At 34.1% G+C, this 14005-nt stretch overlaps 1 protein-coding gene across 6 annotated transcripts in view; it reads right to left on the reverse strand.

Annotated features, from left to right (window-relative positions):
- Nucleotides 1-14005, reverse strand: part of LOC148954345 (uncharacterized) — a 361915-nt gene that overhangs the window by 211628 nt on the left and 136282 nt on the right. For all 6 annotated transcript variants that reach the window (XR_016141509.1, XM_089086288.1, XM_089086287.1 and 3 more), the window contains exons 5-6: nt 8846-9620; nt 3493-3756 (exon numbers count right to left, since the gene is read on the reverse strand). Coding sequence is in view for 5 of the 6 variants with exons in the window: in XM_089086288.1 (XP_088942414.1) it covers nt 3493-3756; nt 8846-9620 (1039 nt within the window). In the remaining variant the exon portion in view is untranslated. The remainder of the gene's footprint in view (nt 1-3492; nt 3757-8845; nt 9621-14005) is intronic.

Below are 14005 nucleotides of genomic sequence, written 5' to 3' on the forward strand. Positions count from 1 at the left end.
AAATGAAACATAATGTACCTAACACTAAGTAACTAATAATTGACATAATATTGAAGAAGTGTACTAATGTATAAAATAGTGAAATGATAATAGCGCATTCATAAATAATTAATACTTCATGAAATATGTTAGGAAGGATTAAATAAATACTCATTACTAAATAATCAGTACATCTTGAAATAAAAATCAACTACTAATCAAATAATGCAGATAATACAGACCCACTTAAAATCATAAAAATAAAATAGAATTTACCAATAATTAATATTAGATATAATATTTCACAAGGGACTAAAATAAAGTAATTTATAACTACAAAATCTAATAAATGGATATCAACGTAATGTTTTACTAAATATTCAATATTTAAGGAAACAAATTCATAAATAGTGAAATAAAATAATGTATATTTAAAAATAATTAAAAATTAGTTTTTCATACGATATTCGCAACTAGCAGAAAACTCCCGGAATAGCTAGATTTGGAAGGTGATTCGAGGCCGGTAGTAGAAAATGTTTTTGGCGGGTGGTTTTTGCGCCAAGTTCAAATTATTAGTCTTGTGGCTTTAAACCAGTCAACAAACCTATCTGTTTACTTTCATTTTACAAATTATCATGAACTGAAACGAATTCACGAATTGTGTTCATTTGAAATGAAATGAATTCAGCATGAAGTGAACGAATGAATATAAGTTGGTGAAATGAAAAGTATTTTGAAAACTTCGTTAAGTCATAACTGAAACCCAATCACTAATGAAAATTGATTGAGACAAGCTGATTAGGAAAATGAAAGCGTGGTCTATTTTTTAATAAATTGCAGTTCTAGTAGATATTCACGATAATTTTCACTAGTTTGCCCAACAAGCCAGCTTCGCTTTCCATTCTGTATTCACGACTGGACAGTTTTCAAACAGTTCGTGGTAACGAACTGTAAGTAAGGAGCGACCCGGCTCAATGGTAACCGAAACTCTAAAATACGTAATTTTGATACCAATAGATACATAAAAAGAATCAGATTTTAAATTTGATTTCAAAAATATAATTTTCATCAAGTTTAATCTTACCCATCAAAACTTACGCGCCTGAAAAAATTTGGCTGATTTTCGAAAATAGGGGGAAAGACCCCCTAAAAGTTATAGAACCTTAATGAAAATCACACCATCATATTCAGCGTATCAGAGAACCCTACTGTAGAGGTTTCAAGCTCCTATCTACAAAAATGTGGAATTTTAAATTTTTTGCCAGAAGAAAGATCACGGATGCGTGTTTATTTGGGGTTTTTTTTTGTTTTTTTTGTTTTGTTTTTTTTTCCCTAGGCGAATCGTATTGACCCAGTGGTCCTAAAATATTGTAGGTGGGCTCATTGGAACGAAAATTAAAAGTTTTAGTGCCCTTTTTAATTGACCGAAAAAATGGAGGGCAACTAGGCCCCTCCCACGCTCATTTTTATCTCAAAGTCACCCAATTAAAATTTTGAGATAGCCATTTTGTTCAGCATAGTCGAAAATGTAATAAATATGTCTTTTAGGATGACTTAATCCCCCACTGTTCCCAGGGGAAGGGCTGCAAATTATTAACTTTGCCCATTGCTTACATATTGTATTGGTTATTGGGAATTATACAGACATTTTCAGGAAGGATTTTTTTCGGGTGGGGGGGGGAGGGCTGGAGGAGGGGTTTACTTGGGAGAATCTTTCAGTGGGGGATGTTTCTTTGGGTAAGGGACATTTCTATGAAGGGGACGCCAGATTTACAAGCATCATTTGAAAAATAACCATAAGTTAAATTTAAAAAAAAAAGATTTTTCAACTGAAAGTATGAAGCAACAATAAAACTCAATACGGAGAGAAATTATTACGTATATGAGGGGGTTCTCCCCCAAGTCAATACCTCGCTCTTTACACTACAGTTTTTTTTAGTGCTTTCGAAAGAGCTATCTATTCTAATTAAACGGCCTTTGTGGTTCAGGGGTTTGTGAATTTAAATTTTTTTTAACTTTTAACGTAAATTGCGTGGTATTGACTAAAGCGAGAACCCCCTCATGTACGTAATAACAAATACGTAATCAAAAAAACAATAAAAAAAACAAGCGATACGGCTCAATAGTAATCGGAACTTTTAAAAACGGAATTTTGATGTCAATAAATGTATCAAAAGAATGGGCTTATAATGCTGATTCTAAATATATAAATTTTATTAGTTTAGTATTACTCATCAAAGGCTATGAGCCTGAGAAAATTTACCTGATTTTTTAAAGAGGGGGGAAACATCCCCTAAAAGTGAAAGAATTTTAATGAAAATCACACCGTCAGATTCAGCGTATCAGAAAACCCTATTACATAGGTTTCAAGCTCATATCTGCAAAAATCTGCAACTTTGTATTTTTTGCCACAAGAAAAATATACGAATATAGAAGTTAGTTATGTAAGTTAATTTGAAAATTACGTCAGAAGCAAATTTAGAGACAGTCATTTAGCAAAAGAAAAGTGAAATTTTTATGCAAATTTTGTTTACTTATTCGATGACGGTGAGCCAAAATAAAAGCTGCATTAACTAAAAATCGATCAGAAATTAAATAAAAAAAACAAGTTTTTTAAACTGAAAGTAAGGAGCGACATTAAAACATAAAACGAGCAGAAATTATTCCGTATATGAAAGGGGCTGTCCCCTCCTCAACGCCTCGCTCTTTACGCTAAAGTTTGATTCTGCCTCACAACTTTATTTTTTTAAACAATAAAACTTTAGCGTAAAGAGCGAGGCGTTGAGGAGGGGACAGCTCCTTTCATATACGGAATAATTTCTGTTCGTTTTAAGTTTTAATGTCGCTCCTTACTTTCAGTTTAAAAAACCTGTTTTTTTTATTTAATTGTCATTAAGAACCGTTTATATTCCTTCAGCAAGGTTTTGGTGTTTTGTTTATGCGCAGTCTAACGGTTTTAATGATTCAATGTAAAAGAATGATTTTTCTATCATTCGATAGCTGAGATTCAGCTTTATCCAGTTACTGTATTGAGTTTTTTTTAATTTAAGACATAACTGAAAAAATGACATAAACATGCGAAGATAGGATTTTTTTTGATTTTTTTAAGCAGCTTTAGAATATTCTCCAAAAACAAAGTCTATGTATTATCATAACCCTAGTTCGATGAATGAACAGATCTAAAATTGAGGATCCCGTGATATACAGTATAGCGTTTAACAGTATAACTGAGGATCCTGTAGCTGCCTTTTCCTTTGGCTGTAAATTTGAGTGTACATTCACAATCTTCCCATAGAACATAAGCCTTAAAGACACTACCAGTAACCCACTTTGTCAACTAAAGGATCAGATGATATTGCCATCTTTTTCTTTTGACGCAAGTTCGAGTGTACAATCATACACTTCACATGGAACATAAGCCTTAAAACACGACCAGTAACCCCCTTGATAAATACGACATGAAATAATCAGTTTAACAAGTAATTAAAGAAAATAGATAAGTAAAATAATTACCTGTTTCAGGGTCCGGCGTTCTATTTCTTGCCTTTCTCAAAGCCCCTAGGCCGAATAAAGGTCTTCCAGAATCATCTGTAGGGCCTACGCCATAACTGGACGTTATCACTCGGGTTTCATCACTTCCTTGGGGTTGACTAGGGTCATTTTCAGGCAGTCTGCTTTGACTAAAGTTTAACTGGGCAGTGGAGCTGCGTGCTACTTTGTTTATCTTCTCAGACGCAGCTTTAACTGAAATGCCCGCAGTGTCAGATGGAGGTTCCGCTAAAATATATATTGTCACCATAATAAATTAAGCTGTTTTTTAGAATCAGACTTGATAGGGTAAAAAGACCGATAGGGTAAGGATTTGTGGTCCAATAGGTCAGACAGAGTGTGAGTTTGATAAAGCAAGAAATCGTGGGCCAAACGACCAGACAGAGCATTAACTTGATAAGAGTAAGGATAAGAGTAGTCCAAAAGACCAGATACAGCATGAGCTTGATAGAGTGAGAAATAGTGGCCCTAAAGACCAGACAGAGTATAAGCTTGATAGAGCAAGAAATCATTGCCCAAAAGGCCATACATAATAAGAGTTCGATAGGGTAAAAAATCTAGCCCTAAATAGCCTGACTGAGTTAAAATAGGGTTATATCTTCATTCGAGCTCATCAGGAGCTTAGGCACAGCTTTGACTGAAGTAGCTGCAGCATCATACAGGAGTCTTCACTAAAATAGCAATATGCACTAAATACTTGATAATTTGGGACGAATTTGCACTGCGAGACCAATCTAAGTCTGACTCTATAATGGTAAAATTGAGTCCGTTACCACTGGATTTGGTCACCGTCTTGGTGATGAACGTCGTACTATGGAATTTTGGCCAAACATTTTGCTCTTGGAACTTTTCAGGCTATCCCCAAGCTATGCATTGAAAAATGATTGCTTCTGTCTATAACTTTCTTAAATCCGGCAACAATCTATTCAGCCCTAATTATCCCAAAATTATTTTAGCACAATGGCTATGTCCCAAAAGGAACATAAAATAAGCCATTCAATATTTATGAATCCAAGTTGCATCAAACTCCTCATTTGACGCGTAACTATGGATAGATTTTGGCGAATAAGCTGTTTTCTAAATAAGGATTGGTTTAACATAACTCAATAACAGGTTTTGCGAAATTTACCGATTTTGTGAGATAATTGATTTACAAGACAAACTTTTTTGATTCACTGTCTAGGAAAAAAAAACACCCCTATTTATCCTTTTCTTTTTGTTCTCGCTTTCACTATGTAAAGCCAGTTTACTTAATGCTGTGAAAGCAGTGTTGTCAAATAGTGCTAAATTTTTAAATAGCATCTTAATTAATTTTTAAGCGGATATCAGTTTGTTATAAAGAAAGCAATATAATCTGCCGTTGTGATTCATTCAAACTCTTTAACAGGTTTTGCGAAACCTACTGTATTCATTTAGATTTAGGGACATAATCGACAAAAGCAGTGTGAAAGAAGGTGACACACAGAAGATGTACTTTTGATTGTATAGAAGTTATTAGAGCACTTTATTCTTCCCCCCCCCCACCTGTCAAAAACATGTAAGTTTCAAGCTCATATTCAAGCTCCCTATCAGGGAGATCTAAAGCCAAGAAAAGTTTTTTTGCCGCTATTTTTCAATTGTTACAGCGGGAATCCCCATTCTTATCAAAAAATAGGATATTGTTCATGCAATAAAAAAGTTATGATATAGAATTTTTTTACCATTATTATTTATTTTCTGTACACAAATCATTAATTTGGCTTTTTAGGTCAGAAACATTAACAAGCGGTATGATATCTAAATAACTTATTTTTCCATCCTTTTTTAACTCTTAATTACGAACAAATTACGAGTAGGCGCAAAGTACTTCACGGAGTTTTACGACAAGTAGAATTTTAAATGTTGTAAACCATTTTTGGTGTTAGTTATTTATTCTTCCCTAATTAAGACTTAACTGAAAATGCTAGACTAATGAAAATGTTACTACACTGATTAGGTGACTAAAAGAAACCCACACTGATTTTGAAGAAAAGATATAATTTCAAACCGCACGTTTTTTCGATAATTACCTGCAAAATAAATTACCATGAGAACAACAAAATTAAGCGACAAGTAACTTATAGAAACAGGAGAATTTTCTCCTAAATTATGACATTTGATTTCTTTCAATTTTTTAATTAAGTCAATTTAGTCAATTTTTAGTCAATTTAATCCCTTATTAAGGGAGTTGTTCTTTTTCTGAAAAGTACGAAATTTTCTTCTGGTAATAACTCTCTACGAGTAACTCCAAACTTGATGAACTTCATATAGGCCTACTTCCAAACTTTTGTAGAAAAACAAGGATTTTTTTATATTTTCCCAAATTATGTTTTTTTAGAGTTTCAGTTTCTATCGATATGTACTCAAAGTTCATTACCGTTCACAAACAGTTTGAAGGCTAATGAAGAAAAACCTTGGACAGCTGAAGGTATAATCCAATTTGAAGGTCTTATTAGTCAAATGGTTGACAACCTGAATAGGGCGAACCACGCCTCCTGAAAAGTGACCCATTTGGTCAGTGACCAATTCGTGAAAAATAAGCAACTTGCATAATTTAAAGCCCTTGCTCCAGTGGCTTTGGGATTCATGTCAACCCTGGAGGCATATTTGTCGAGCCTTTCGACTATTGTAAACGAAATTACTATCTCAAAACCACAGTTTATAGAATTAGCAGTATGATCATTCCCTATCTCACCCATTATAAAAACCCGGACCGAGGTGCGAGTGCTCCAGAGAACGTTTTTGCAGATATAAACATAAGCGGCATTAGATCTTTTCACGGGTAGACAAGTCAGATTTCTCTTGGACGCGAAACTTACAGTTATAATAGAAATAATCGGAAATATGTGGAAACCCGCTATTACGAATAATGCACTTTGTAACCCTCTTGGACGCGAAACTTACAGTTATAATAGAAATAATCGGAAATATGTGGAAACCCGCTATTACGAATAATGCACTTTGTAACCATTTCTCATTGATTGACGGAAACAGACTAACCCGCTAATGCAGAAATAAGTGGGAGGAGCTTTTTGTTCGCACCGAGAATGAAGACCAGAAATGATCTGCGATAAACTTACTGGATAATTCTATAAACTGTGCTCAAAACTTTGATCTGATGTCTTTGTGGATTATGGAAGAAAGAGGTGGCTATGATGGGTGTTTGTGGTGGGTTGGTTGCCATCCAAGAGCTTTCAACTTCAAGAAAGAGCACTAGAACTTTAAAGTTTCTGCGGCCACTTCTTCCATACGATGAGGCCTAGTCAAAAGGAAAAAAACGTGTCTCTTTTGTTCTAAATTTACCGCAAAAAATGCTTAACTACATATGAAGGTCTTTTTTCATAAAAATTGTATCCCAAAAGTTTACTAATTTTATGAGAGTAATTTGATTGTTCAAGTTTCCACTTGACCAAATCAAACAATCAGATTAAGTATTTGAAAAACGATCAAATTTTTGAAAGAAGAAGGATGGCCTAAGATATAAATTACTCTTGCCCCAATGCAATACAGAGATTGAGGATGAGGCACATATTCTGGCTGGGTGCCAGCAGCTTTCTGATTTAAGAAGTAACTTTTTGAAGGTGATGACCTTGAGTTCCCGGGGATCCTGCATACGACTTTAAAATGGACAATCATCCAGGTTTGTAAATATGTTAATGAAGGGGTGAAGAAAAAAATTAACACATTTTTTTTGGGGGGGGGGGAAGGAGGGAGAAATGATTATTATTTGTGTTATTTGTTATGGTGTGTGTTATAGGATAATGTGTTGTAAGACCTTATAATGAGAAAAAAATATTTTTATATACATAGGATCGTATTTGAAAGGAAAGGAGAATAACAAAAGTTCGTGTTGTTGTTGTCGTTGTTGTGTTTGCCGGGAGGGGAGAGTAGCTATACATTACTAGGCTATATTGTAATTTGAATTACCGAATACTGCGTTGTATTCAAAAATGAAGTCATGGCCTTGTTCAGCTAATAATGAATCTATTTATCTATCAGATTTATACTTGTATTTTAGACTTCAAAAGCATGTATAGACTTAGGACATTATAGACTTAAAATCTACAAAATAAACAAACTGATCTCTATGAAAAATTTTTTAAATATGGTTGATTATACAATATGGTAAAGGATGGTTCGTTTTAGAAAATCTTTGATTGGTTTTGATTAGTTCTTTCTGTTAGGTCCAATCAGGGTTGGATCCAGGGGGCGGGGGTCCAGGCCCACCCACAAGATTTTTCTGGTGCCCTCATTTCATTTTTTGTATAAATAAACTTATCAGTTTGGTCAATTATTGGCGTCATTTTCAAATTGGGCCACCCCCAACATTTTTCTAAAGATCCGGTAAGTATAGTAATTGCTACCCTCTTAAACTTGTAATTTTTGAAAAACTATCATGTTTGTCACCACATTTATGTTGCAATATTTATTTTTTAAGTAAATTATTTAAATATTAATACAATTTCTTTAATGTTTGTAAAATTTATCCATCGCTTCACACATCCTCAAATTTAACCTCAAGTGCAATTATTTAGTTTCTGGTTTTTGATTAGATTTTTGTTCTTTTGATTAAATTTGGTTTCCAATTTTTTTTGTACTTGCAATTAAAATGGTGCCAAGTTTCCCTATTATTCATAGTTTTTGGCTTCATTGTATTTATGTTGATTATAATTTGTAACTGTTAGCAAAATTGAATAATCTCTTGTTAACAAATCTATTTATAAAAGATTAGGCGTTAGAAGCTTTCAAAATTTTTAACTTTTCTTCGCAGTTTCGGGGAAACAAGAAGGTATTTCCCTTCTTTTTTAAGTGTATACTTGAGAATAGCATATATGCAAGGGAATAGTTTTAGAAGATAAGATTAGATTAATGATTGGTCCCAAATACTTAGAAATTAATAATTACTAAAAAAATCAATCATTAAAAACAATATGAAAATTAGTTTTCCATGTTAATCCTTGAATATAATTGAAATTGGAATGTGGCCTGAGATCAAAACTCAGTTTGTGTAGCCTATATTTCAAAAACGGTGGTCAATTTTCCCAATAGTTGGCAAGTTTTTGAAGTAATTAATTACAAATGTGATAATAAAAGTGTAGTTCAAACGTCTTAAACGAAAACCCTTGGGCATTTAATATCCTAAGGAGTTCATTCCAGGATTTAATGCTGTAATTATTCTAATTAATCTCATTTAGTAATTAATCGTATTTGGCATAGCATTACAGTAATTAAAGCAAATGAATGAAATATTAGTAATAAATTTTATCAATTAAAGTTTCAATAATTAAATTTTACTTACGATCTACCATTTGTGGTTCAGTGACTAAGCTATTGACCGCTTCACAGCCATTTTCTGGATCGTTAACAATAGTAGTACTGTCCGACTTCATTTCAAGCTTGATGGCACTTTTTCTCCTGGCAACTGGTGAAGCTGTTCTTGATCTCTCTTCTTTTGGCTCTGGCACAGCGGTTTGTGGCCTGTAGACAACAGTTGATGCAGCAATAACTGGTGAAGGTGAACGACGGAAAGAGGGTGCTCGGTATAATACTGGCGATTCACTGCGTCGTATGTCTTCTATTCGCCGTGATTGAATTACTGGAGATATTGGTCGTGCACATTCAACAAATGATTCTGGGATATGTTCATATGGATGGTCATATATAACTTTCTTATTCGCATCTGTTGGCTGATTTTGCTTCTTCTTCTTATCAAAGTCACCTTGTTCCTCCTTGATTCTGGTCAATGTAGTCTCAACTTCAGGTGTTGTTTGAGATTCCAACGATGGCAAAGTCATGAGTTGTTCACCCTCACGATGAAGTTGATCATCAGCAATAATAGGGTCTGCTGGCTTCGATTCTTCTTTCAATTTTGGTGTTTGTTTTTTCAAATAATCCACTTTTCTTGTTGGTGTCGGGGTTTTCTTTTCAACTTGAGGCATGAGGCGTCTTCCAAGTATGGGTGAAGCACGTGGGGAGGATGTGTTCAGTGTTGGTATACTTGACATTGGTCTTTTTAGAGCACGAATTCGCGCACGGATTCGCGATCTTTCGTCATATTCTTTTGCTGAGTCCAGCTGAAAAAAAAATTAGCTTTAGATTGCACAGCAAAACAAAGCCATTTTCATTCTTAAGAATTGTGCTTGAATCTTTTAGATAGAAATTTTTCACAAAAATGGTTTGAATATATATATATATATATATATATATATATATATATATATATATATATATATATATATATATATATATATATATATATATATGCATGCATATAAATCTTGCTCAAGCGAAGCGGGCTCTTTTTTCTAGTATTTTGTACAATCGGTAAGTGTCTGTAACACTAGAGCATAATTGTATATTTGTATATATTGATATAACAAAGGCTTGAAACCAACTAAAAAGACATTAGATGCAGGTTCGAACTCAATGCCAAGTTATTTTTTCGTCGACTATAAGAATAATATTATTTTTTGGGGTAAAAGATGCACTCGTTGAGCAAAAAACCTTAGCAAAAACCGACTATTTAATACGTGCTAGTGTATAATGAATACAATAAGGGGGTGGGGTCTTCTTGCGAATGAATATTTCCAAAACTAACTTTTTTTGTAATTTTGCTCTCTTTTGTGTAATAGCTGCAGAATCGAGTTACAACTGTGAAGGGGGGTTTTGTGAGGGGGAACAAGATTTAAATTTCATATTGGAGGCAAAACAATTTTTCTGTGATCCTCAGAAAAGACCATACGGTACAGTTTTTTTCTTTTTGTGAGTTTCGTCCGACAGCTTTCGCTACTAGTAATAGTATAATAGCATTGATTTCAGCGGATTTGCATAGTAATCTACCGGATAATTTACTAAGATGTATACAATTAACCATTCTTTGTTTAACCGGTGATAAATGTGTGCTGATGCCCAACGTGACAAAGTTTTAAATGAAATTAGATACGTTCGAGATTTCAAAGCACTTGGCATTTGCATATTTGAGTGATTTTGCAAGAATTTTGGGAACACCATCGAAACTTAGATTTTGGCCCTTTTCTAGCTAGTTTTTAAACGTAACACGTAACAAGAGGTGTTTTTTTTTTTAAAAGATTTTCTCGTTTTTTACTTAGTAAATTATTTATTCTGTTACGGAAATGAGTAAAATATTCAGCTGTTTTATACTGTCTTATTTTCTAGGTTCCGTTTATTCACTTTTTTTGCGTTTTGTTCTGTAAATTTATTAGTAACCATATCTACACACAGAGGGACATTGTTTGAATACCCTCCCCTCCCCCCCAAGAGCTTTCTAAACGAACTTCCAGAAAAATCAAAGCCTCTATTTCACTTCCTTAACATCCCCCGTCCATAGAAAATCCTCTGACCCCTCCCTATCGCAAGAGTGGGACCCAAGTGCGTTAATGACAGCAATATTTTTTTTCATTATGCCTACGTACAGTCAGAATCGTAGGAGTGTTTCCCACTAAAATTACTCCCCTGCCTCCGAACAGTTTCCAGAAATAAAAAGTTAATTCTTCGAAGAACTAGACTTTTGGGGCCCTTTTTTTGAAGCATCAGTCACTCTTGCTGTAAAATTCCCATTTACTCCCTCCCCACCTCCAGGGACCAATGCAATATGCATTCGAAAGGACCAAAGACCTAAGCTAAGGCACTAGCAAGCAAATGCCATCTGGTATGTTTCGATATACAATTATTCTAGTTTTAGAGAAGGAGGCCTGGAACACCAAAACAAATACATAGGATTATTTATGGGGAGGCAAGGTTGTATCTAGGATGGAGGTTAGGGGGATTAAACCTCCCTCCTCCCTGAAATGTTTGTCTGACTCGTAATAACACAACAAACATACATATAAACAAATTTTTTTATCCTCCTGGATACGGCCCTGGGGGGAGGATAAAAAAAGTAACAATCTGGCAAAATATATGAGACGCTGAAAAATTTCTGGGAAATCATATAATCTTGAAATTTAGAGGGGACGCAGACCCTCCCCATATGAACATGTCTACTCAAGACCATTTAACTATGTCACTGCATCAGGTTCAATGAACCAAAAACGAAGTAATTGGTATGGAAATCATTTTTAAGTTGCTGATTGTAAGTAATAAAAAAACAAATTAGTTGTAAAATCTGAAGCTATTCTTTTGTTCTTGTACAAAGAGTAACGTAAAACAAAGTAGCAATAAACAAAAAGTTTGACAAATATTGATTTAATGCAGAATTAAATTTGCGGATTCACAATGAGCAAAAGTAAAAATTCATGCAAGCAAAATTGTTGTACCGTTAAGTACCCGCAGAATAACTTCCAACATTTATATTTTTATTTTATTTTTTACGCTTAATGGAAATACAATATAGCAGAAAAGAGGCTATCCTGAAATTGAAAACGATTTTAATGTTTCAACGTAGGGCCAAAGACTATGGGTAACTTATAAGAGTGGAAACTGGCGCTAGGGTCAACAAAAAAAACATAATCGCCATCAAGCGTGGCGACACTTTTCATTTTTTTTCAAGCTGTGTAATTGCTTTTCTGTCAGGAACTGAAATCAGACACTTACAACTGCCATAGTTTTACCAGTTAAAGTAATCAAATTAATTATAGTTATAATTACACTGAAAAAAATTACAAGCGTCGTTAAACACAAGATAGCGTTGATAGTTTCGACACTAGCGCCAGTTCCAACTTTCATAAGCTACCCACAGTCTTTGTGTAGGACGCCGTTTTTTCGATCATTCGATGGCTGAGATTCAGAATCCTGATATTTTTTAAAACTGAAAAATAACCTGGGGATTGATTGCGAATCGTTGAAAAAATCATAATTACTGAGGTATCATAATTTTGGCTCTGAATGAACAGATCTGTCCCTAGTACACACAATGTAAGTATTTTGGTGCAATTTAAAGTTTTAAGCTTGTCGCAAAATCGTATGTTTTTGCGCACAAGGGCCAAAAACCTTAAAATAATTCTAAATAATATATAAGACCGTTTCTAGCGACAAAACATTTGAAAAGCTCTAAAAACACTATCTATCCCACCCTTTTACCCAATTTTATCTTGAAAAGGTCATAAATCTTAATAAATGTCACCGGTTCGTTATAAAGACCTGCGGTCTGCACTGCTCGATGGAATATTTTAATTTTAGGTGAATACCATAACTTTTATTTATCATTCGGCTATACGTAATGAAGAGATAGCATGTAGCGATGAAACCTCAGTAATTCCTGCTGGAATAATTTGAAACTTTTATAAATACTGAGCTAAGCTCGTTATGCAGCGGCGCTAACTCACAGAAATGTTGAGGAAGGAAGGGGTGAGGATTTCTTTTAATGAAGTAGCAACAAAAAAGAAATGAAACAATGAAAAAAGAGAAAAAAGCAAATATTTTGGCCAAGACATCCGCTGCATGGACCGTCAACAGTGGAGGCACAAGAAATGGAAACATAGATGAAATTCCATAAATAAATTTTAGTTTCATTTCGTATATTTATTTTTCATTCATTTGTAGGCTACGTTGAGATAGCTTGTAACCGTGAAACCTTAGTAATTCCTGAATGTAATTCCAAACATGAATAATTTGAAACTTATTAAGATAATGAATTAAGCCCGTTATCCAGGGGTGTCAATTTATAAAATGTTGGGGGAGGGGGGGTAAGGATTTCTTTTATAATCAATCAACAAAACACAAAGTTTTGTTGTTGAATACAACAAAAAAGATTTTTTTTTAAATCTAAGCGGGAATTCTTTTTCGATTTTTTCAATGAAAAAAAAATCAAATTGATTTTTTCTTAAATATAGGGGGAGCAACTGGCTGTCCTTTCTTCTCTTAATTGACACCTTGGCCATTATTTTAAAAGGAGGTTTAACAAGATTCTTTTATTTAAACCAAAATAGTGGAGATCGTACTGAATCACTTCTGTAAAGCCATCTGTCTTATTATCAAACAGTTCGTGAAAAAGAACTGTAAGTAAGGAGTGACCCGGCTCAATGGTAATCGAAACTCTAGAAAAGGGGATTTTGATACCAATACATGCATCAAAAGAATCAAATTTTAAGGTTGATTTCAAATATATAAGTTTCATCAAGTTTAGTCCTGCCCATCAAAAATTACGCGCCTGAGAAAATTTGGCTGATTTTCGAAAAAAGGGGGAAAGACCCCCTAAAAGTTATAGAACCTTAATGAAAATCAAACCTTCATATTCCATCATATTCAGCGTATCAGACAACCCTACTGCAGAGGTTTCAAGCTCCTATCTACAAAAATCTGGAATTTTGCATTTTTTTTTTCAGAAGAAAGATCACGGATCCGTTTTTATTTTTTTTTTGTTTTTTTTCTCCAGGGGGGATCGTATCGACCCAGTGATCCTAAAATATCGTGAGAGGGCTCATTAGAACGGAAGTGAAAAGTTCTAGTGCCCTTTTTAAGCGACCAAAAAGTGGGGGGCAACTCGGCACCCTCCCACGCT

Source organism: Artemia sp. Qi Xiang Cuo, chromosome 3, assembly GCF_049724085.1.
Source record: "Artemia sp. Qi Xiang Cuo chromosome 3, ASM4972408v1, whole genome shotgun sequence".
NCBI lineage: Eukaryota > Metazoa > Arthropoda > Branchiopoda > Anostraca > Artemiidae > Artemia > Artemia sp. Qi Xiang Cuo.